The sequence below is a fragment of the Rhamphochromis sp. 'chilingali' genome, assembly GCF_963969265.1.
Source record: "Rhamphochromis sp. 'chilingali' genome assembly, chromosome: 16".
Classification (NCBI taxonomy): domain Eukaryota; kingdom Metazoa; phylum Chordata; class Actinopteri; order Cichliformes; family Cichlidae; genus Rhamphochromis; species Rhamphochromis sp. 'chilingali'.
Window position 1 is genome coordinate 34,980,672 of NC_137943.1, and position 20,255 is coordinate 35,000,926.

General features: G+C 48.0%; 3 protein-coding genes across 6 annotated transcripts in view; 1 reads left to right on the forward strand and 2 right to left on the reverse strand.

Annotated features, from left to right (window-relative positions):
* Positions 1-1,669: 1,669 nt before the first annotated feature.
* LOC308412750 (piggyBac transposable element-derived protein 4-like) lies at positions 1,670-5,905 on the reverse strand. The gene is made up of 5 exons (XM_080907304.1): positions 5,789-5,905; positions 5,473-5,675; positions 3,661-3,780; positions 2,416-3,353; positions 1,670-2,326 (listed from the first exon to the last, which is right to left on the reverse strand). Exons 2-5 carry the CDS (start codon positions 5,660-5,662, stop codon positions 1,778-1,780), a joined length of 1,797 nt encoding a protein of 598 aa, XP_080763430.1. The 5' UTR covers positions 5,663-5,675; positions 5,789-5,905; the 3' UTR covers positions 1,670-1,777.
* A 122-nt stretch (positions 5,906-6,027) lies between these two features.
* LOC308412751 (uncharacterized protein) lies at positions 6,028-8,315 on the forward strand. Of its 4 annotated transcripts, none has more exons than XM_080907305.1 (3): positions 6,028-6,335; positions 7,033-7,107; positions 7,376-8,315. In XM_080907305.1, the coding sequence occupies exons 1-3, from the start codon at positions 6,158-6,160 to the stop codon at positions 8,308-8,310; spliced, it is 1,188 nt and encodes a 395-aa protein (XP_080763431.1). In that variant the 5' UTR covers positions 6,028-6,157; the 3' UTR covers positions 8,311-8,315. The 4 variants fall into 4 exon arrangements, with proteins under 4 accessions (XP_080763431.1, XP_080763432.1, XP_080763433.1 ...); XM_080907306.1 differs by having other exon boundaries at positions 6,028-6,323; XM_080907307.1 differs by lacking the exon at positions 7,033-7,107.
* Positions 8,316-11,460: 3,145 nt separating this feature from the next.
* lamc1 (laminin, gamma 1) overlaps positions 11,461-20,255 on the reverse strand; it is a 46,888-nt gene continuing 38,093 nt past the window's right edge. Inside the window, exons 10-28 of the mRNA XM_080907301.1 lie at positions 20,034-20,223; positions 19,348-19,460; positions 19,018-19,239; positions 18,746-18,934; positions 18,248-18,496; positions 18,005-18,158; positions 17,617-17,759; positions 16,744-16,922; positions 16,514-16,670; positions 16,216-16,421; positions 16,049-16,128; positions 15,811-15,948; positions 13,869-14,013; positions 13,646-13,795; positions 13,453-13,567; positions 12,938-13,137; positions 12,698-12,856; positions 12,517-12,616; positions 11,461-12,377 (exon numbers count right to left, since the gene is read on the reverse strand). Coding sequence (XP_080763427.1) covers positions 12,121-12,377; positions 12,517-12,616; positions 12,698-12,856; positions 12,938-13,137; positions 13,453-13,567; positions 13,646-13,795; positions 13,869-14,013; positions 15,811-15,948; positions 16,049-16,128; positions 16,216-16,421; positions 16,514-16,670; positions 16,744-16,922; positions 17,617-17,759; positions 18,005-18,158; positions 18,248-18,496; positions 18,746-18,934; positions 19,018-19,239; positions 19,348-19,460; positions 20,034-20,223 — 3,146 coding nt within the window. The 3' untranslated portion in view covers positions 11,461-12,120. The remainder of the gene's footprint in view (positions 12,378-12,516; positions 12,617-12,697; positions 12,857-12,937; positions 13,138-13,452; positions 13,568-13,645; positions 13,796-13,868; positions 14,014-15,810; positions 15,949-16,048; positions 16,129-16,215; positions 16,422-16,513; positions 16,671-16,743; positions 16,923-17,616; positions 17,760-18,004; positions 18,159-18,247; positions 18,497-18,745; positions 18,935-19,017; positions 19,240-19,347; positions 19,461-20,033; positions 20,224-20,255) is intronic.

Sequence of the window (20,255 nt, forward strand, 5' to 3'; positions counted from 1 at the left end):
TAATATAATATTGGATAATATGGTGTGATATGATAAATCTACCCTACCGCCTACTGGTGTTGGCCAGAGAGGCCGATGGCGCGATATGGCAGCCTGGCTTCTGTCAGTCTGCCCCAGGGCAGCTGTGGCTACAACCGTAGCTGCCTCCACCAGTGTGTGAATGTGACAGTGAATGAATAGTGGCATTGTAAAGCGCTTTGGGTGCCTTGAAAAGCGCTATATAAATCCAATATATTATTATTATTATTATTATTAAATTACTTACGAGTTTAATTTGTCAGCAACTTCCTGCCAGCCCTCGCTCCTTGCTTTTGCAGCCTTTGCAGTGTTCCCTTGCGTTCTGATTAAACTCTGAAACTCCTGAAATCCCTCACTCAAGAGTTCTTGCTCTGCTGCCGAAAAATACCGAGCCGAGCGCGCTCCGTCGACATTTTCGCCGACCAATCAGAGGGTTGCCGATCAATGTTTCCACTATCGATGCGTAGCCCCTTTTACGACACCCAGTGATGTCACATTACTGCGTCCAGCTGTACTAATCGTCAACAGCAGGTGTGTTCGGGGAACCGGATTAGCGAGCTCACGGTTAGCGCGATGGTTTGGTCTTGGATGTTTCATTTGATCTTGGATGTAGTAAGCGACGTACGAAGCACAGGGCCCTGCTCTAGTTTCTGTGGATAAATCTGATAAACATGGTTGAGCCTTAGCCCCATGTTTAATTTCTGAAAACTGGCAGGTTTACCTGAAACAGGGTAAACAGCCCTGTGATGATTCTCTCTGAATTATTCTTTGACACGTCGTCCCCTGAGCTGCTTTGGAAGCTCACACTGTAACGTGATGTGTAATCACATGAGTGATTGAAGCTGTGCAGAGTTATGAAGGCCTGAATATATTTGCCAGCAGCATGTCCCAGCATTCATTTACTTAAAAATATTTGTAGCATAAAGCTGCTGAAAGTCATTAAGTCTTCTTGTTTTATTAATGTGTCCTGCTGAGTCAGCGCGCAGACACCAGTCTCTGTTTGCTGACACATCAGTGTCGTATCAGGTTACTTTGCTCTTTCCTCCTGTTCCTCTTTTTTACGCCACCATGTCCAGCATGGAGGTGTGGTGCTGCTTTCTGATTGGCTGGACTGTGGCTGGTCTGACGTGTGAAAGCCTCCTGCGGTAAAACACCCTTGTTTAACAGCTTTTTCAGAGACTCTGGAGCTCCCTGATTGTTTACCAGGAGATGAAAGCATGACCAGCTTTTAAATCAAACTTTATTCAGTCTTAAAACCTGCTCTGAAACAAACAGGAGGCCGTAACCTGCAGCCAGGTTTAACACTTAGAGTCCCCCGAGAGCAGCAGTGCCCAGGCTTCCACCTTTCTACCTTTAAAACCCGCCTTCCAAATGGCTGGTAGGCTTTTAGCTAGGCTTTAGCTTCAGCCAAGTGGAAGCTAAATTGTCTAGTCATTCATATGTAAATTAGGTTGTTACCTGGGAATTCTGGAGGGGAGTGGGGGTGTGTGAATGAGGGGGTGGGGGAGCTGCTAAAAGCTGTGAACTTTCCTTTTGTGTTCGTCTGATGCATTCTCAATCATCCAGGGAAATAAATCTCCAAAAGTCACCAACTTGGAGTGTTTCAGTTTGCCGTCTTAGGGAGAAATCAACACACATGGGTGTATTTCCTTTGTTGCTGAGATTTATTGATAAAAACAGTACAAAAAACCAACCATTTGTACACATATTTACAAATAATAATAAAAAGTGAGTGAGTACATTTCAACATTTTCAGCAATCACTCACAATCCTGGCACTGCCATGGTATCTGTAGTCTGCATTTACCACATGTGTATCTGTAGCAGCGAACACATCGCTCAGTGGCATGATTGTTCTTGCATTTGTGTTTGACCTGACACATGGCTCTTTTTCCAGGGCTCGGTGTGGAGGGTTGTGTCCAAAGCAACTGTTCTTTTCTTGCGTTCTTCGCAGCTACATGAGAGTGAGCCAACTCTCTTGCAAGCTCCACCAGGAAGTCCACCCGTCTTTCCTTCGTCCCGGTGCATGCTTGATACAGCACATGTGCATTCAGTGCTGCCATGTCAATCATGTTATAAAACACGGCGACTGGCCAGCGCCGTGTTCCTCTGCGGACAGTGTACTCCCGAACCATCTGGTCCATCACATCCACGCCACACTTTGTTTTGTTGTAAAGGGTGACAGTGTTTGGCTTCCTTTTGGTAGTGTTATCAGTCTGAACCACGCCGTGCATGCTGCTAAGAATATAGACTGTCTTCTTCCGTTTGGCCGCATACGCCGTCAGCGTGGCAGCAGAGGTTGAAAACACCTAAGAAATAAGATAAATTGTTATTTCCATAGCCCTTTTACACACAATGAAACACATAAACATAGAACCACAAAAGACCTGTAACATACCTTAGTGGTGAATTCATTGCGATCTGTCTGTCTAGTGGATTGAGGAATTTCCCTGCGAATCCTGTTGACTGTGCCGAGGATGGTGGTTTTCCGTCCAAGAAGTTTTTGCGCAAGTGAAAGCGATGTGAAGAAATTGTCCGTGGTAACATTTCTGCCCTTGTCTAGGAATGGTTCCATCAGCCTCATCACTACATCTTCAGAAAGTCTCTCCTCACTGGGACGATTGGGGTCCTTGCCAAGATATGGGAGGACATTGCAAATGTACTTGGATTTTAGGTCGCAAGCCACCCAAAACTTGATCCCAAACTTGTCAGGTTTACTTGCAATATACTGCAGGAAACAGCACCGAGTCTTTGATGGGAAAAGCTGTTCATCAACGGTGATATGTAGACCAGGGTTGTAGCACGTGATGCAGTTGGTGACAAATGATCCCCACAAACTGGAAATTGCAGCGAACTTATCAGTCTTTGCTCGATCACTGCGGGTGGACTTGTCATCAAAGCGTAGGTGTTGCATGATGTCTTGGAAGCGGTTTCGTGCCATAGTTCCAATTATCTGTGGGTTTCCCAGGTTTGCTGACCAGCAGTCACGTAGAGATGGAACCCTGTTAACTCCCCGCAAGATGACAATTGCAATAAATGCCATTAGTTCAGGGAGGTCCATGAACCAATGAACATGCTCCGTTTCCTGTGCATGTTGAATAGTCCATTCTTGAATGCTATGAAGCATGTCAAGAGTGATGAAACACAGGAAGCTCTGAAGGCGACTTGAGATACTTTTCCTGGCCTCAGCCGTTGGCTCTCCATCTGCAGCGTACGCTTCTATTGGGGTGAAAGGGAGACGGGTCCCCACCTGTTCTTCACGCCACACTGTGCCATCTTTCGCTGTCTCAGTCCCCAAACAAGCTCTCTTTTTAGGTGCAGAAGCAGTCTCCTCATCTGCAGTGTGAACAAATTCAAATTGTGAGCAATGGGAAACGAAATCACAAATGCATGCATAGATACTAATTATAATTCCAGTATCTCCTCCTCTGTATCAGAATAATGTCTGAAATATCTTACTTACTACATCCACTTACTTGTTTGAAATGAAATAGGAAATGATATGAAATGAAATGTCTTCCTAAATAAAAAGAAACAACTAGAGTTAGGGTTACTAGCTAACCCTAATCCTGCTCTGCTTTTTTAGTATTTCTCACTTACTTGTTTGAAATGAAATAGGAAATAATATGAAATGAAACCTAACCTGAAGACTGATCAGACAGCTCCGAGTCCGAATCCGGCTGAAGTTCTAGGTCTTCTCCATCCGAGTCACAAGGGTTGACTTCGCTCAGGATCATTTCCAAGGCCTGCTGCATTTTCTTTCCTTGGAGAGGAGGTTCGTACACCACAGAATTCTTCAGGGCAATGAAGGATTAGGCTAAATGCAGTGAGATTATATCCACCTCAACACAAAAGGAAGTCCCCCCCCCCACACACACGCACACACAAAGAGGCAGTTGGCAGTTACACATCAGCAATCATTCACACACACCCACTCCCCTCCAGAATTCTCAGGTAACGACCTAATTTACATATGAATTGATGCTAAAGACTAGTGATGGTCCGCTTGAAGCTGACGCTCCGGTGCGTGTGTCAAAAAAATCAACACACTGCTTCAGACTGTGTCGAAGCTTGATTCGTTTGGCCAGAGTCACGTGATCAGTGACGTCCGAAGCTTCAGTTAGAGCCTAACTGCTTCAGTGTCTGATTCAATGGTTTAAAAGGAAATGAATCATTCGCGGGATTTGTGGAGTGTTTTGATGGTGACAGCGAACCACTGATCATTCCACTGAGAGATTTGGAGCCAGCGAGGAATAAAGGAGGTTCTGTTGTGTGGGAGAATTTTGAGTTGATTTTGGTCGATCGGGTGGGTTTTCCAGCTTTGTGTTCTGGCCGTTTGCTTTTGTTTTGTGCGTGTTTATTATATCTGAAAACGGGAAAAAGGTAAAATGTCAAAAATCTGCTTCCATAATATAAATATCATTAAATAACTTTAGAAAGACTTCCACTTGACTCTTTACATGTAATGTTGTAAAACTATATATTTTATTGTTTAATTAATCTGAAAATGTTAGTCTGCCAAATGTGCAGCAATTGAATTTATCTATTCTCTTTAGCTGATAGTTTGTGGGGCCCAGGTAGACTGTATACCTGCATCTCTACCAGTTTCTCTGCACTCCAGCCTCCTCTGTGCCATGTGAAGGGATTTTCCTTAAGGCAGGAGAAATTATCTCCACGAAAAGGAACAGTTTCGGCCATCGCACAGTGGAACAAATTTTCTTCTTAAATACAAATGAAAAAGGGTTACTTTAAATGCATCATGTTTTTCATTTGCAAGTTCATAAGCATTTTCCCTTTCCAGTTCACAATCAGTTCTACCCCCAGGTCAAAAATATGTCTTGGAAAATTTCCCTAATATAATATTATTTATAAATACACCTGTCTAGCGATTAACTGCATAAGTGCATGGAGGCAGGACCTCACAGCAGAAGCATACTCCATAATGTGTTGTACATTATCATATGTATATTATATGTAATGTGGTATTTTTCAATTATTGTATTTACCAACATCAAGAAGTCACAAGCAAAGAAAGACCACACCATGATGCATGTTTAAACAAGGAAAGCTTACTGGTCAAAATTATTTATTAACCAAATAAACCACATTTTTAACCACCAAAGAATACACGTTCAACGCAACACAACGGCGGCCCAATATCAGACAGAACTCCGCTCTGTAGTGGGCAATCTTAATGAAGCAGTTGGTTTTATTTTGTGGATTCAAGCGGCTCTTCATATTTTTGGCCACCAGATGTCACCAGAGAGGACGGTGTTGAAAAGCTTCGAGTAATGAACCGTTTTTCAATACAAGCTTCAGAAAGCTTCATTTGGCCATCACTACTAAAGACGAGCCAAGTTCGCTTCCATTTGGCTGACAGAGGGTTAGAAAAGTCTGGGGCTCTACTTAGAGCCCCCGAGAGCAGCCAGTTGGCTTTTCTACCTTTAAAACCTACCTTTAAATCGCCCTGCATCGTCACAAGAGTTTGGACTTTTGCTCGTCAACATTTCAGCTAGTCTGTTTGATTTCATGAAATGAAGTCTTCGTCCTCTTCCTGCTGCAGGACGAGTTGGATTTATTAAAGCACACAGCGCCTCTGTGTGAGCGCGCACATCACTGACACCGACGTTTAAACCTGCTCCCATTCAACGGCACCGCCTGCAGAATATTCAGGTGAAATGTCAGAATAAGAAAATGCTTTATTTCCAATATTACTGTAGTTATTTTTGGGAGCGCTCAGGTTTAGAGTCCTGTAAAGGATCTGAACTCACCGATGACGGAAAGTCGCAGTCACACTTCATGTGCAGCTCTTATCTGGTTTTACTTTACCTTCATTAACCTTTGAACCAAAAACTCAGGACCGAAAAGAACGAGAAAACAAAAAACAGATCTCTCTCACACACATACACAGAGAGACTTGAGACTGCTAGAAAAACATTTCAAATCCACAAAACATATAAAATAACTTAAAAAAATATTCAAGGCTGCAGGATAACAGAAATATACAAATATAAGCTCTTATTGTGAAGTGTAAGTGGAACTTCCGTCTCCTGCTGTTGACGCAGCCGCAGTGCGCTGCAGGGACTAAAATCCGGCGGCTGCTGCCTGTTTTCGGCTGTTTTCGGGCTCTTCCGGTCAGCATGGCGCACCTGCGGCTCCTCCGCGCGGCGGTAACGGAGCGGCTCGCGGCGGCGGCGGAGGAGATCCTCGTGCTGGTGGAGAGAGTGATGGTGGAGCGCGAGGACGAGCTCATCCGCCTGTACGCACCTACGAAGCCCGCGACTGTCGGCGGGGACGCGCACACAGGTCCGGTCCAACGTGAGCGAGCTTCTGGTTCTGTTGTTTATTTTTCACAATAAAAGCTTCAGCGGAACGAAAACTGACAGACCCGCTAACGTCAAACTTCCTCACCTGGTTCCGCCCCCTGACGTCACAGGTTTGAGCTCCTCTGAGGGTGAAGGAAACACGCTGAATAAACTCTTTCATTAATCGGGTGATGTTTGACTCGAGCCGGCTCCAAGCTCTTTGAACAAATAAACAAACGTTCTGTTATTTCTGCTTTGGTTCGTTATCAGGGCTAGTTTTAGCCCCTCCCCCCCAGCATCAGTGAGCAGATCAACACAGGCTGACCTGATGGATTATAATAAATGAGTGTTTAATGTGCGAGGCTTTCACACTCTGAGTATAAAAACGAATAAAAACAAACGCAGGTGTTCTGATTTAATCATCGTAAAAGGATTGTAAAGTTGCTTTCAGACAACAGTCAAAGTTTCTCACTGAGGCTCTTCAGGTAGACTTCAGACCCTCCCACCTGCACTGAGGGGTCCTCCAGAGATCTGATTGGTCAGCAGGCAGGGAGACCTGTCCTGGGCTCGTCTATGGGGAGATGAATGGGTTAGCTAGCGTGGTTAAGTCGCCATGGCAACCTACACTGATCACACCCGGTGGCGAGCAGGTTATCTTCAGTGTCAGCTTAAAACTGTCACGTTCTTCCTGATTCTTTTATTCACGGCAGGGGTCTCGACCTCCAGTCCTCGAGGGCCTGAGACGTTTCCATGTGTCCCTGCTGCAGCACACCTGAATGCAACTAGTAGGTCATTAACAAGAGTACAGAACTTGACTGCATGCTGAAGTGGCGACCCCTAACCCCACTCAAGTAAATGCAAGAAAATTCAAGTGTTTGAAAAAATGTCCTTCTGACAATACATTTATTGCACCATGTTCATTCACTAATGAGCTGCTCGTCGATTTGTTTTCTGCAGTTTGTGGTTCTGTTTGTTTTCTTTAAGCTCAAGAATCTTTTTAATGTTTCAAATATTCTCCAGAAATTAAAAAAAACACGCTCTCGTCCTCTGCAGACACTCAGCACCTCCAGGAGTCTGAGCCGCCGACCATCAAGCAGGAGCAGCAGGAGCAGCAGGAGGAGGTGTGGGTCGCTCCTCAGGCAGCAGAGGAGGATGTTAAACCATTCAAGCATGAGCTGCCTGAGGAGGAGGAGGCTCAGATGGTGGAGATAATGAAAGACGAAGCCCAGCCGAGCACTTCCTGTGAGGAGCCCGTTGCTCCTCCTCCGCATGGTGCTCCTGCTGTTGGTGAAGGCGGTGGAGGAGGTGGGACTTCCTGCAGCTGTAAAGTTTGCGGGATGAAGTTCAGCTACCGGGGCTCTCTGCTGAACCACGCCGAGACTCACGCCGCCACCGAGTGCTGCCTCTGCAGCGTGTGCGGCGAGCCGCAGGCTGACCGGCAACGCCTGCTGGAGCACCTACGGACACACCTGAAGAGCCACGTCTGCAAGTTATGTGGGAAAAGCTTCCAGCGGCGGGTGGAGCTGAAGGTGCACACACGCAGCCACACGGGCGAGAAGCCTTTCAGCTGCCGGCTGTGCGGGAAGCGATTCACCCGCAAGAACAACATGGAGATTCACATGAGGACGCACACTGGCGAGAAGCCGTACCACTGCACCATCTGTGGGAAGGGCTTCAACATCACCTCCTCCATGATCCGCCACGCCCGCACGCACACCGGGGAGAAACCCTACAGCTGCCGCATGTGTGGGAGGGGCTTCACGGCCAGCTCGGACATGAAGATCCACATGAGGACGCACACGGGCGAGAAGCCCTACACCTGCCCCGTGTGCGGGAGGGGCTTCGCTCTCAGCACGCCACTTAAACACCATATGAAGCACCACACGGAGGAGCGGCCGTACTGCTGCAGCCACTGCAACCGCTGCTTCAGCGACGTGTACACGCTGCGGCGCCACATGAAAAACCACGGTGAGAGTGCAGCGTCCTGACGGGTGGCGAGGACTGTGGGCGGAAATCACACTTCCTGTTTTAACCACAGATTGGGTGGTGCCACTCCGTGAATCAGGACTTTTTTTTTCCTTTTATAATCTGGATTATTTATCAGGCGCTGCGGGGTCGACCGCCATTCGCTGTCAGTTACGGACCAATGAGAGCCCAAAAGTGGAACGAGGTCACATGGGCTCGAGGACGCCGCAGACGCCACGGCCGTGACTTATTTCCTGTTAAAGTTCTGGAGGCCGCATTCACACCTGGTGCACTTTTAAACCTCCACGCAGTCTCACGATGATAAAAACCTGCGTGGTGTCTGCAGACCGCGGCTCACGGTTCACCTGCAGAAACACTTCTTCACGCCCTCTGGATCAGTGAGGCCCAGACTGTGTCATGGCCCTCTGGTGGGCCCTGAAGGTACTGCAGGCCGGACTGAGAGCTCATGCGCAATAAAAATCTCAGCTCAAAAGAGTTTAAAATCTTTAACATTCACACTTTCTAAACCTTTAGACAAGAAGAAGATTCAGTTTTGTACTCCTGTTAATTCTGACAGGATTTGGTTGATGACATCAGATTTTTCCATGAAAGTTTTCTTTTGAATGCCAGAAGAACTTTTTGACTCAGGTTTTACATTTTAGCTTAAAAATTCCTTTAAAATTTACACTGAAAGAATGAAACATCCACGGGACGTAAACAAGTTCCTCGCTGCTGTTCCTAAGTGATCGTTTTAAACATTTCTCAAAAGACAAGATTCAAAAACAGCACAGACACACAGGTCACGTGTCAGTTTCCTCTCATTTTAGTTTTTATTAAAGGCGATGCAGAAGTTTGAGACCCAATAAAATTTTCTTTTCATGTGATTTGCTTTGATCTGTGTTCAAAGGGAACCAGAGTAAATATGGTGTCAGTCTGATCAGAACTGATATTAATATTTTGTTTTATTTAAATGTTGGGATTTTGTGTGAAATATAAAAAAATGAATGCAGTGACCTCTGACCTTTTCAACAAATAAGACATCACTTTGTATATTTTATATTCAGGAATCTTTTGATGCACAAAAAAGGTTTAAATAAAGTTGATACAGGAGCTTTCACACAGCAGCAGCCCAGATGTTTTCAGGTGTCGCTTGATGAGTTCACCTGCTCGGCCCTCCGTGTTCGGTTTCATGACCTCAGGACGTCGGCGGTTAACTTTTGCGTGGTTGGTCTGGATGACGAGAGTTGGCAACAGAAAACACGTCAAACATTCGGTGTGCGCAAGGACTCAAACACTCTGTTTAGGAGGAAAAGCCCACGGATGGAAACATGCATGTAGTTATTCCCTCTTTAGTTCCCGGAGTTTTCCAGAGTTTTCCAATTTTCAGTCTTATAAAAACAAAAGTAAAAGCTAACCCTGCAGTTCCTCTAACGTCCACTGGAGGCTCCATGTTAAAATGTTTACAGTTAACACCTGTACAGGGGGAGGATGTTCTTACAGCTCACCTGTTTACATTTATTAAGGCTTAAGGTTTGCATTATTAGAGGCGTGGCCTCTTTGACCAGCAGGTGGATGGTGACAGAGGTGGGTGGAGCCGCTAGCTGTCTGCTGGGCTTCACTTAAGCTAACCCGACCCCTGGACCGTCTTTGTGGTGTTGGGACCCGATCCTCCAAATGTGTCTCCGTCATGCCTCCAGGAAACCAGCATGGCAGCCGTTGTAACACTAGCGCTAAGGCTCTGTGGCGTTTACGTCCATCTTTGTGTTACAGTCTGCTGAGAAAACAGGAGCACACGCGAACAAACTGTAGGAATTTATTTATTATTCAAATGTTACGTTTGGATTTACAGGCACGTGGGCACAAACAAGAACAAACACTCGGGTGGTTCAGGTCCTCACAGGGCTGCAGACGTGCGGCCCTGCACGCCGCGCAGCTCGCACATCACTGTCTGAGGCGACGTGGGGGGCGGTGCAAAACGAATAAGCGGTTCATTATAACTTAAAATACTGTTTATACATCACGTGAGCTGCACCACCTGCAGAGCGGCCGAATGGATGGAGGAGGGAAATAAAAACAGACAAAAGCCTCCCCAGCACTGGTCAGGGGAGGGGGTTTCAAAATAAAAGCACAATAGTCTAGTGGCATTTTAAATTCTGTTTGGGACCTGATTTTTAAACAACAAAAAGAAAAACCTGCTTCAGTACCGACACGAGGACAAAATGAAAGCATGGACGCCCTCGCAGGAACTTTAATATTAAGGCACAAAAACACTAATCAAAAGCTACTTTAGCCACATGTGACTTGTTAACTCCATTCAATGAAATGACTGGTGAGGCAGGCCACGCCCACTCAAAAAACAACCTGATTGGTGAGAGGGTGAAAACAAACACGAGAATCAAAACACAAACGTAATGGTGTCGCTATGAGGCAGCAACACTGAGCCTTGTATACAAGCAAGCATAATAATAATAATAATAATAATAATAACTAGGCACATGTGATGAGATATTCATATTTATAGATATTTATAGATATTTATGCTGGAGGTTCCCGTTGATTGATTGTGATGGAGGCTGTTTGCAGGGTGGAGAAAATCAGCCCGTCCTGAATCATCAGATATTTACACACGACAAAAGTTCCTCACTCTGTGTCAGAATAATAAAAAAAACATTCACACAAAAATAGAACATTTGAAATAATTATTATTAGCACCAGTGTATCAGATAAAACTCTCGCTACGCAAAATGTACAAAGTTGCATAGTGTTGGATCGAGCCTGGAGCGAAGCGTTAACAGCGCGCCGAAGACGAAGCAGGAAAAGCCCCGAAAACACAAAACTGAAAAGACTTCCTGCCAAACACCTGCGACAGCTTATCGACACCGAGGAGCAGCAATGCTCGCGTCGCTCTCCCAGATCGTCTTGCGACAGGAAATCGTCAAGAACATCGAAATAACATCGAGATTTCATCTCATTGCAAGAAAGAAATCAGCGTTTTAGAGCCATTCTGGGTAAAAACGCTCACTCGGCATTTTATCTTTTTAACAACATCCTGAATCTCACATCTCTCACAGTCATGACGGCGCTTTCATTTTACCTTCGTAACTCGAGAGAATCTCCCAGGTTTACATCTTCAGGCTCAATATTCCAAGTTTTACATTTTTAATTTTTTGCAAGCTTGACGAGAAATCTTGATATCATCGCGATGCGTCGTCTAGAAACGAGTTTAGTTTTGAAATGTTTTTGGATTTCTGCGGTTCGTCGCGGAGCGGCCGAGTTTGCATCTTTAACCTGTTTGGAGGAGAAAACACTGTCGGAGGAGGTGCAGGATGAGGAGGTCTCCTGCTGTTTGCATGGGCACGTAGCTTCAGAGGAAAAGCGAGGGTTCCTTCACTGTGTTTGCCGGTTAGAGGAGGCAGTGGCGTTCAGTGAGCGGACGCTGGGAAAGCGCCCCTGGGCACGATGGGAAATGGCTGGTGGGACACAGAAAACAGAAATGTGGGCAGAGCTTCCTGTGTCGCTCAAACTTCCTGCTGTGGAGCAGACGGCTGCAGTCACGTCGGGTTTGTGGTTCTGGTTCCTCCGCACGGCTTCTCGACGCCGTTTAGTTCGTTCGAGCGTAACCACGCCCCTGCGTCTCGGGAAAAAAAAAAATCAGCTGCTTCTCGGCGGCTGAAAACGTGATCATGGTTTCACACGTCGGCTTCTGTCTCGTCAAAGAAAAAAAAATCTGAAACAAAAAGTGTTTTTGGTAAAAGGCGGCGTGCTCGCCGGAGTGTTAGATGTGAGTGTGGGGCAAGGGGCGGGGCTAGAGGAAGAGAAGGGCGGGGTTAGGGTTAAGGATTCTCCAGGGACTGCGTGTTGAAGCAGCCTTCGGGTAATGTGTTCTTGATGTCGTTGAGGTTGGCGATGTCGGCGCGGATCTCGCGGATCTGCCGGTCGTAGTCGTTGATCATCGCCTCCTGAGTCTGCGCCACGTTGTTCAGCTCCTTAAGCTTGTTCTCCAGGTCGCTTTTGTCCATCTCGCCCTTGGCCTTCTTCAGCGACTCGTCGATCTCATTCAGTTTGCTCAGGTCGATCTTATCGATGTTTCCTGGACACGAAACAAAACCACAGTTAGTTTCCCCGTCAATCGCTCAGTTCTTTAATTAAAAAGGCAGCGTTATGGTTTCTCCCGAAGAAACGAGTCATTCTCAGAAGTTCAGGTGCTGCAGCTCGACTGGTGTTCTTACCGAGCTGGTTCATCAGGTCCGTGATGACCTTCAGGACCGTCTTCACTGTACTCTTCGCTTTGCGGGCGTTATCCTCGGCGTCCTTTGCACTGTTTGAAGCCTGAGGACAGGAACACGGATGTTAAACTTTTTATAATGTCCGGAGAAAGAGTCTGAGAGTTCAGTGACGAGCGAGTCGTACCATCCCCGCCATCATCATGTCCTGGTCGGCCTGGGCCTTCTTCTCCTCGAGCTCCTTCTCGGCGTCGGTCAGCTGTGCCATCAAGTCGTTGACCTCGTTGTCGAGATTGGTGGTGTCCTGGAAGGCTTTTTCCGCCTCCTCTTTAGTCTTGGCGGAGCCCTGCGAGGACACGAGTTTAATCACAGTGAGAGGAGAGAAACCGGCGAGCTGACACAGGCCAATGACGAGCCGCCGCTTTACCTTCTGCACATTACTGGCTATCCTCTCGGCGTCCTCCGCCTTGCTCTTTGCCTCTCGAGCATCGACGGCAGCGTTGCCCAGCGCCTCCTCCGCCTGCCTGGTCTTCTCGTTGGCGGCCATGATAGTGGCGTTGATGATGGGGATCTTCTTCAAGGCTTCCTCTGCGGCGGTCTTGTTGTCGTTGACCCTCTTATCAAAATCTGCAGGAAGTCAGAGAGAAAAACCCCGCAGGTGGACGAGGATCAGAGTTACGTGACGAAAACGGCTTTATTTTAAATCTCCGTGCAGATTTTTACCATCTCACCCGGAGCCTGAAGCAGAAATGGTGCATTTCAGGAAAATGGAAAAGGGGACGCATTACAAACTATTAGCACCTTCAAGAGGTTTTTTTGTTGTTAAAGTCAACTCAAAGCCTCGATGGACAGTTTTACAGGATTTTTTATTAATTATCTTGTTTTGAACGGACCAATAACGCAGCACGGACAGAAACCGGTGAACGGCGGACACTCGGGTACCTCTGAGGTTGTCCAGGATGTCCTGAGCCTCCTTAAACGTCGCCTGGCCCTTCTTCGCCGCCTCCTCGGCCAGAGCTTTGGCGGCGTCGGCTCGAGCGAGCAGCTGATCGGCCGTCTGTTGCACAGGAAGAGGAAACAGTTTTGTGTGTTGCGTTTTTTTCTCCTGAGAAGCTCCCAGAGGCCCTGAACTCACCTGCTGTTCACTTTTGCCTTTATCCAGCAGTTTGCGCACTTCCTGCTCTTTGGGCTTCAGGTCTTCTCGGAGGTCGTTGTACTCCTTCTCCGTCTTATCGATCAGCTTGTCGACGTCTGCCGCCTCCTTCTTGATCTTATTGGCATCCTCCTGAAAACAGAAACGTGAGTTACGACACTTTTCCTCCGCTGTTTCACATTAAACTGCGGCGTCCATCTCTCACCTCCAGGGCCTTGGTGTCGATCTGCGGGAGGCTGGTCAGGTTAGCGAAGAGCTTCAAAGCTTTGTTTCCGGCCTCCTCGGCCTCGGTCTGAACCTTGGTGGCCTGTTTCTCCAGGCTCTTGGCCAGTTCCTTCGCCTCGTTGTACCTGGACAGGACACAAAACACAGACGATCAGGAAGTCTGCTCAACGACTCTTCCTCTTCCATCTTTGAAGGAAATGTCTGACAACAAAAATCACTCTGGATCTGAAGCCAGCTGTGAGACCAAAGAACGAGCTGTACGTTTCTGTCCTTTCCAAAACGATCTGATGAACAGCTCGCTGGATGCACGAGAGCCCGTGTGGACGAGCTGCAGAGCATCAAATAACATTAAAAGAATCCCAAAAACTTCAGTATTAATTCCAGCGATTGGCATTATTATGGTATTATAAAGGGATGAAAAATGACTTTAAGAAGCAAAGTAACGACAAAAGGAAAATGACTGAAGGGGCGGAGCTCTAGACTAACGGGTCGCCACGGTTGCACTGGTGCCGCACCAGCAGAAAAGTTAGGCGCACCCAAGTTTTTCAACCGCATTGCTGAACACCGCAGTGTTATAATAAGAGAATGAATAATACAGAAAACAGATTTGAGATGAGAAACTGTTCTTGGAGTGCACACACACACACACACACACACGCACACACACACACACACACACACACACACACACACACACACACACACACACACACACAGCGTGTGTGAGTTTTATTGTGGTGGAAGCAAAACAGCGACGCTCAGAGGGAATTCATGACGATGTTTATCAAATGTGGAGCGTAGTTTGATCTTCTTTTGCTGCTGGTTCAGTGAATTTTGGTTGGTGAGAGACAAAACCTGCAGCTCAGAATCAACACAAAAAAGACGTAAACACAGCGCGGACCCGACGCATCAGCGAGCTGTCGGCTTCCAGCCCCGACGGCGTGTCCGTGTACGGGCCGTCGGGTCAGAAAGCCGAAACAGAAAACTGATTCTGATGCTTCGGGTCTGTGTTTCCGTCTTTGTGTGGAGTCCGTGTGCCTGCTCTCATTTACTGTTTGTGGAAATATTTAACCTGAGATTCTGGCGTTTCTGGCCAAACACGGTTATACTTAAAAGTCGATTCAGGATTAAATGAATCGATATCGCTTTATTCAAGCTACTCACCTCCCTCTCTGCCTGCACTTTCAACTGGACCACGGCCAATCAGAGAGGTCCCGCCCTTGACTATCTCTGATTGGTTTAGACAACGATAACGTGCGTCTGTTGTTGACCACACGGAGACTTTCAGAGTTGCAGACACTTTTTCTTTTTTTACTCAAACAGTTGGTCGATGTGGTGCGACCTAAGATTTTTTTAGTTGCACCATTGAAAAATTTGGTCACATTTGCACTCCAGAGCCCTGGGGGGAGACAAACTGGCCAACAAAATGGGATGCAAAGAAACCACCAAGGAGTTCAGAAAGTTACTATAAAAATAGTTAAAAATGAAAAAAAAAAAAATTCCTCACAGCTATAATGACCAGGAGACACAATATGACCACAAAGAGATGCAAAATGACCACAGAGCCGCGTATAATCACTACAAAGGTCCCAAGAATGAGTCGAAATAAAGCAAATTAACCACAAGAACAAGAAAAAAATAGAGACTCAAAAAAAGGGATGGAATAACTGAACAGATGTGACCGAAGATTCAAAAAACCACAACGTGGACAAAACCGAAGCAGAGCAACCGTGAAGGATGAAAAACAAATGAAGGGGAGACGAAACCTCCAAAAAACCTCCACAGGGCCAAACCGAGGAGGATTTCTCACACAAAGCAACAAAAAACTCACAAATCAAAAACAAAAAGGCAAAAACCACCTGTAACCATGACGGCAGGGAAAAACTAACTAAAGTGAGGTTTCGTCAGGCGGTGGGACGTACTTCGTGTTGAGCTCCTCGATCTCCTCGCTCGTTTTCCTCTCTTTCTCCAGAGTCTTCTGCAGCAGGTTGTATGCTTTGTTGGACGTATCGTTGGCGTCTTTGGCGATCCTCTCAATCTGGTCAGCGTCCATCTTGTGTCTGCAGGGAGAAAAGTCCAAACGGTTTGTGTCTTTGACGAGTATTCAGGTTAAGGTCAGGCCGTCAGCGCGTGTTGATGACACGTGTCGTGGGGTCTTACTTGTCGGCGAGCTTCCGCGCCTCCTCGGCCAGCAGCGTCAGGTTGTTGGGCGCTCCGGTGCCGCCGGGCGGTTTGATGTCCTGTCGATGACATCAGTCGTGTTTTATAAAAAACCCCAAATGCCTTAGAGCTCGGTTAGTCGCCATGGAAACAGCACCCTCACTCACCACTTTGCTGATGGCGTCCTTGGCTTTGTCCAGCTCCTGGCGGGCGCGGTCGATCAGGTTCTCGGCGTCGCGTACTCGGCCCCGGGCGAGGTCGGCCTGAGTGCCGGTGTCGTCCACTGTGTTTCGGATGCTCTTCAGACGGTTCCACTGAGTGGTCAGAGTGTTGTTGATGCCGTTTAGGCGGTCCAGCAGGCCTTGGTCTGCTTCTGCGGGGTCAAAGGTCACAGACATTCAGTCTGGCTTTCTGCTCAGCAACAGGAAATAAACTGCAAACGTCAGATCTCAGTTCAGGTCTCACCTTTGCTGGCCTTGGCCTCCTCCAGCAGGTCCATGATGGCCCTCTCTGCCTCCTTCAGACGATCCTCGAAGGCCTGATCACTGACGGTGTCCTGACCCGAGCCGAGGTTATCGATCAGCGTCTGCAGTTCGTGAAGCTTCTGCCTCTGCTGGCTCACCTGGATGCGCAGACAGAAACGTTAGCTCCTCTGTGCGAGGAGAGCGAAGGCGTTGCCTCGGAGTCGGGCTCACCTTGTCTCTGACCAGACTGTAGCAGGAAGGACACTGCTGGCAGCCCGGCACCGAGCGGTTGTAGAAGTAATTCTCCTCACACATGTCGCACCGAGCTCCGACGAAGCCGGGCCGACACTCGCAGCGACCGTCCTCCTTACACTGACCCGACACGGAGCCCTCGGGGTCGCAATCGCAGGCTGCAGGAACAAAGACGAGGACGTCGGTCCATTAATAACAGCTCTCATACACACAGCACAGCTCGTCACCCTGAACGCTCAAAGGATTCTTAAAGTTACAGGACTCGGTTTTGTCTAACACACAGACTCGAGCCTGCCTGATGTGATGGAAGACGACGCGGCTCAGACCTGCAAACTGCAGGCTGAATAAAGTTGAACTTTACAGTTTGTTAGAGCAGAGAAGGTCTGAGTCTTCACTGAAGCAGGTGCTGCAGCGTCCAAGTGTGCAGGAATGCAAACTGGGATCCTGCCTTTCAGTCCCAGTTTACTCCACACTAACAGACGGCGCGCTGTGACATTACAAACTGCTGTGTTTACCTTAAACAGGTATCAGGGTTAAGGAAGTTCTCAGAGGATCTATTCTGGAGCCGTACAATATGATATCAAAAACAGCGTGTTGGCAGGTTGGATCTGTGCAGGTGCAGAAACTAGATTTAAACACTTCCTGGTGCACGGTGCACCTCGTGCACGCAGTTGATGCAAAGCCCTGAAAAGCTGATCATGGCTTCATGTTTCTGGTTCTAACAGACCTGAGCCGGTGCCTGCTGACCTCCGACCGGAGGAGATCCACCATCTATTCTGGGTCCTGTTCTGTTCACGTAACGCTAAAACGTCACAGCGATGGACTCGCTGTGACATTATCGAGTTTCCTCACGTTTGCATCCAGACACGCTGAAGCCGAAGAAGTTGGTCTCGCAGCGCTCGCACCGAAGGCCGGTGACGCCCGGCTGACACTCGCACTGTCCCGTAACGATGTCACACTGGCCGTTGGTGGAGCCAATGGGATTGCAGTTGCACCTGTGGGGGGAAGTAGAAGAACATCATCTATGAGTAAACAACACAATGAAACACGTGCATGTTTGCGTTTTCCTGGAAGAATTGCTCAGAATCGACTAATCACAGGTTTCCAGTCAGCTGGAAATGAAAGAGAATTTAAAGTTTATCGCTGTAAGCGTGACTAAGACTGAGGTTTCGTGCCGTGAGCCCGTGAAGGCGCTCAGAACCGAAGCACAGCTACAGATGTGTGGGCGTGATGGACGCACCGCTCGCAGCCATTCCCGCTCCGCAGGTTGAAGAAGCCGGGCATGCAGGCGCTGCAGTCGCGTTCGGCCACGTTGGGGAGGCACTCGCACTGACCCGTGCCCTGAGAGCAGCTGGTCTGCTGGTTCCTGGTGCCGAGCGGCGAGCAGGCGCAGGCTGGGGACAAATCAGAGATCACACTGTTTCCTCGCTGCGCTCGCAATTCAAACATCACGGGAAGGATTTCGGTTTTGGACTCCTCTTACGTTTGCACTTGTCGGCAGGCTCGGGGGCCAGCGCGTTGCCATAGAAACCCTCTTTGCAGCGGTCGCAGAAGAAGCCGTCGGTGTTGTAGATGCATTTGAGGCACTCTCCGTTCTCGCGGTTGCAGTTTCCGACGGCGTTGGGGTCGATGTTGCCGCTGCACTTGCAGCTCCGACACGTTCGGACTACGCCGCCGTTCTGACCCAGAGGGTCGCCGAAGAATCCATCATCGCACAGCTCGCAGCGCTTACCTGCACACAGGTGAGGTCACGTGATTGGCACACGTAACAGTTAATCAAGGAAACCTATTTTTAATCACTTCATGAAACCTACAGGGCACCGGGGACACGCCCGACACCGGCACAGCATGGAAGAACAACACACCTCACACTGGACTAATGGCTACTCTGAAAGCTGAGGTACGAGGTACTGCTATGCAGTTTGGAAATAAAGAACAGTACAGTCTGGGAACCATTAGCTGACAGTTTAGCATCTGGTACCTGTAGTCCCAGTGGGGCAGTTGGTGCACACCACCTCTCTGGTTCTGGGAACAACAGCGCAGGTGGCTCCGGGCGGGCAGGGACATGGCTGACAGTCACCTGGCGTTCCCTGGGTGGCGTCGCCATAAAAACTGTCCTGGCAGCGCTCGCAGCTCAGACCGGCCGTGTTGTCCTGACAGTCGCACGCTCCTGGGTGGAGGACAGAAAAAGCAGCCCTGAGTATTAACGAACCCATCACTCAGCCCTCTGTGACGCGCTGACACCACCCTCACCTGTGTTGGTGTTGCAGGTCTCGCTGTGGCCGTTACAGTTGCACGGCTCGCAGGAGCTGAAGGGTCCGAGCTCCGGCTGGGCGCGGCGGTATCCAACCGTGCACTGCTCACAGTGCTGACCCTGGTAACCTTGAGGACACGTGCACTGCTCCACCCAGCGGGCCGGGACACCTGGTCCCCGCCTTGCTGTCACCAAGGAGACATCATCCAGGTAACCAGCACCTGGAGGGTGTGAGTGATTAGTGAACAATAGTAGACGATAAGAGTGTGTGTGTGTGTGTGTGTGTGTGTGTGTGTGTGTGTGTGTGTGTGTGTGTGCACGCTGCATACTCCTGTCGCTGTAGGTGCCGCGGATCTTGATGGCCGTCAGGTTGTGGAGAAGTTTGTAGAATTCGGCGTGGCTGATGGTCGGCCTCCAGGGGTAATCTGTGCTGTCGTGGAGCCTGAACCAAATTTAATCCAGACCAAAGACAAAAGCATTGAAAAGGAAAATCAGATTATCAAATAATCTACAGGGTTTAAATCAGCTGACATCATCAGCAGATTCTGAAACAAATCCTGAGAATCATACAAATATCACAGCTTCATCCAGATTATTTGCAAAACAAGGAGGACAAAACAGATTACCACCAAACCTCTAACTTAATCCAGATTAAGAGAGTATTAGTGGAGTTTAATAGTAATCACCCCGCGTTCACAATTCAACTAATCATTTTAAATCTTATGACCAAAATATTTTCAATTTAATCCAGATTAAATGACTATGAAGAAATTAACAGCAAATAATCTGTGTCAGCAAAACATGTCAGGGACTGCAACCAGACAGTCCAGATTAAATCAATCTATGTGAACAGGTTGTAAATAAAAACTGCATGATTATGTTCAGATTATGAGTTTAATTTACACCCAAAACTCCAGATTAACGCTGAGAGCAAACGTACTGGTGCAGATTATCTGCTCCAGTTTGCTGGATTAAATACTGGTTTTCACTGGGAAAACAACACACGGCGCCTCACCTGAACACATATGTCTGCGTGTTCTCATTGGGGTAGGAGTTGCCCTGGGCGATGAGGGGGACGGCCACCCGCAGGTTCGCCCCCTCTAGCACCAGATCCTCGGCCGACAGACGGCTGTCCCGCCGGTCCACTCGGAAGTTCAGGGTCAGGTTCTGCCCATAACTCAAAACCTGGTTCCCCAAAAACTTCTCTGTGACACAGAAACGAGTCAGAGTCACCGAC

Coding starts and splice junctions, on each gene's coding strand:
- LOC308412750 (XM_080907304.1), bottom strand. CDS start 5,662: ATGGGAGCAGGTTTAAACGTCGGTGTCAGTGATGTGCGCGCTCACACA. Junction 3,354..3,660: donor GCTGTCTGATCAGTCTTCAG/GTTAGGTTTCAT, acceptor TTCACACTGCAG/ATGAGGAGACTGCTTCTGCA. Junction 2,327..2,415: donor GCAATGAATTCACCACTAAG/GTATGTTACAGG, acceptor CTTATTTCTTAG/GTGTTTTCAACCTCTGCTGC.
- LOC308412751 (XM_080907305.1), top strand. CDS start 6,158: ATGGCGCACCTGCGGCTCCTCCGCGCGGCGGTAACGGAGCGGCTCGCG. Junction 6,336..7,032: donor GCACACAGGTCCGGTCCAAC/GTGAGCGAGCTT, acceptor TATTCACGGCAG/GGGTCTCGACCTCCAGTCCT. Junction 7,108..7,375: donor AGCACACCTGAATGCAACTA/GTAGGTCATTAA, acceptor CGTCCTCTGCAG/ACACTCAGCACCTCCAGGAG.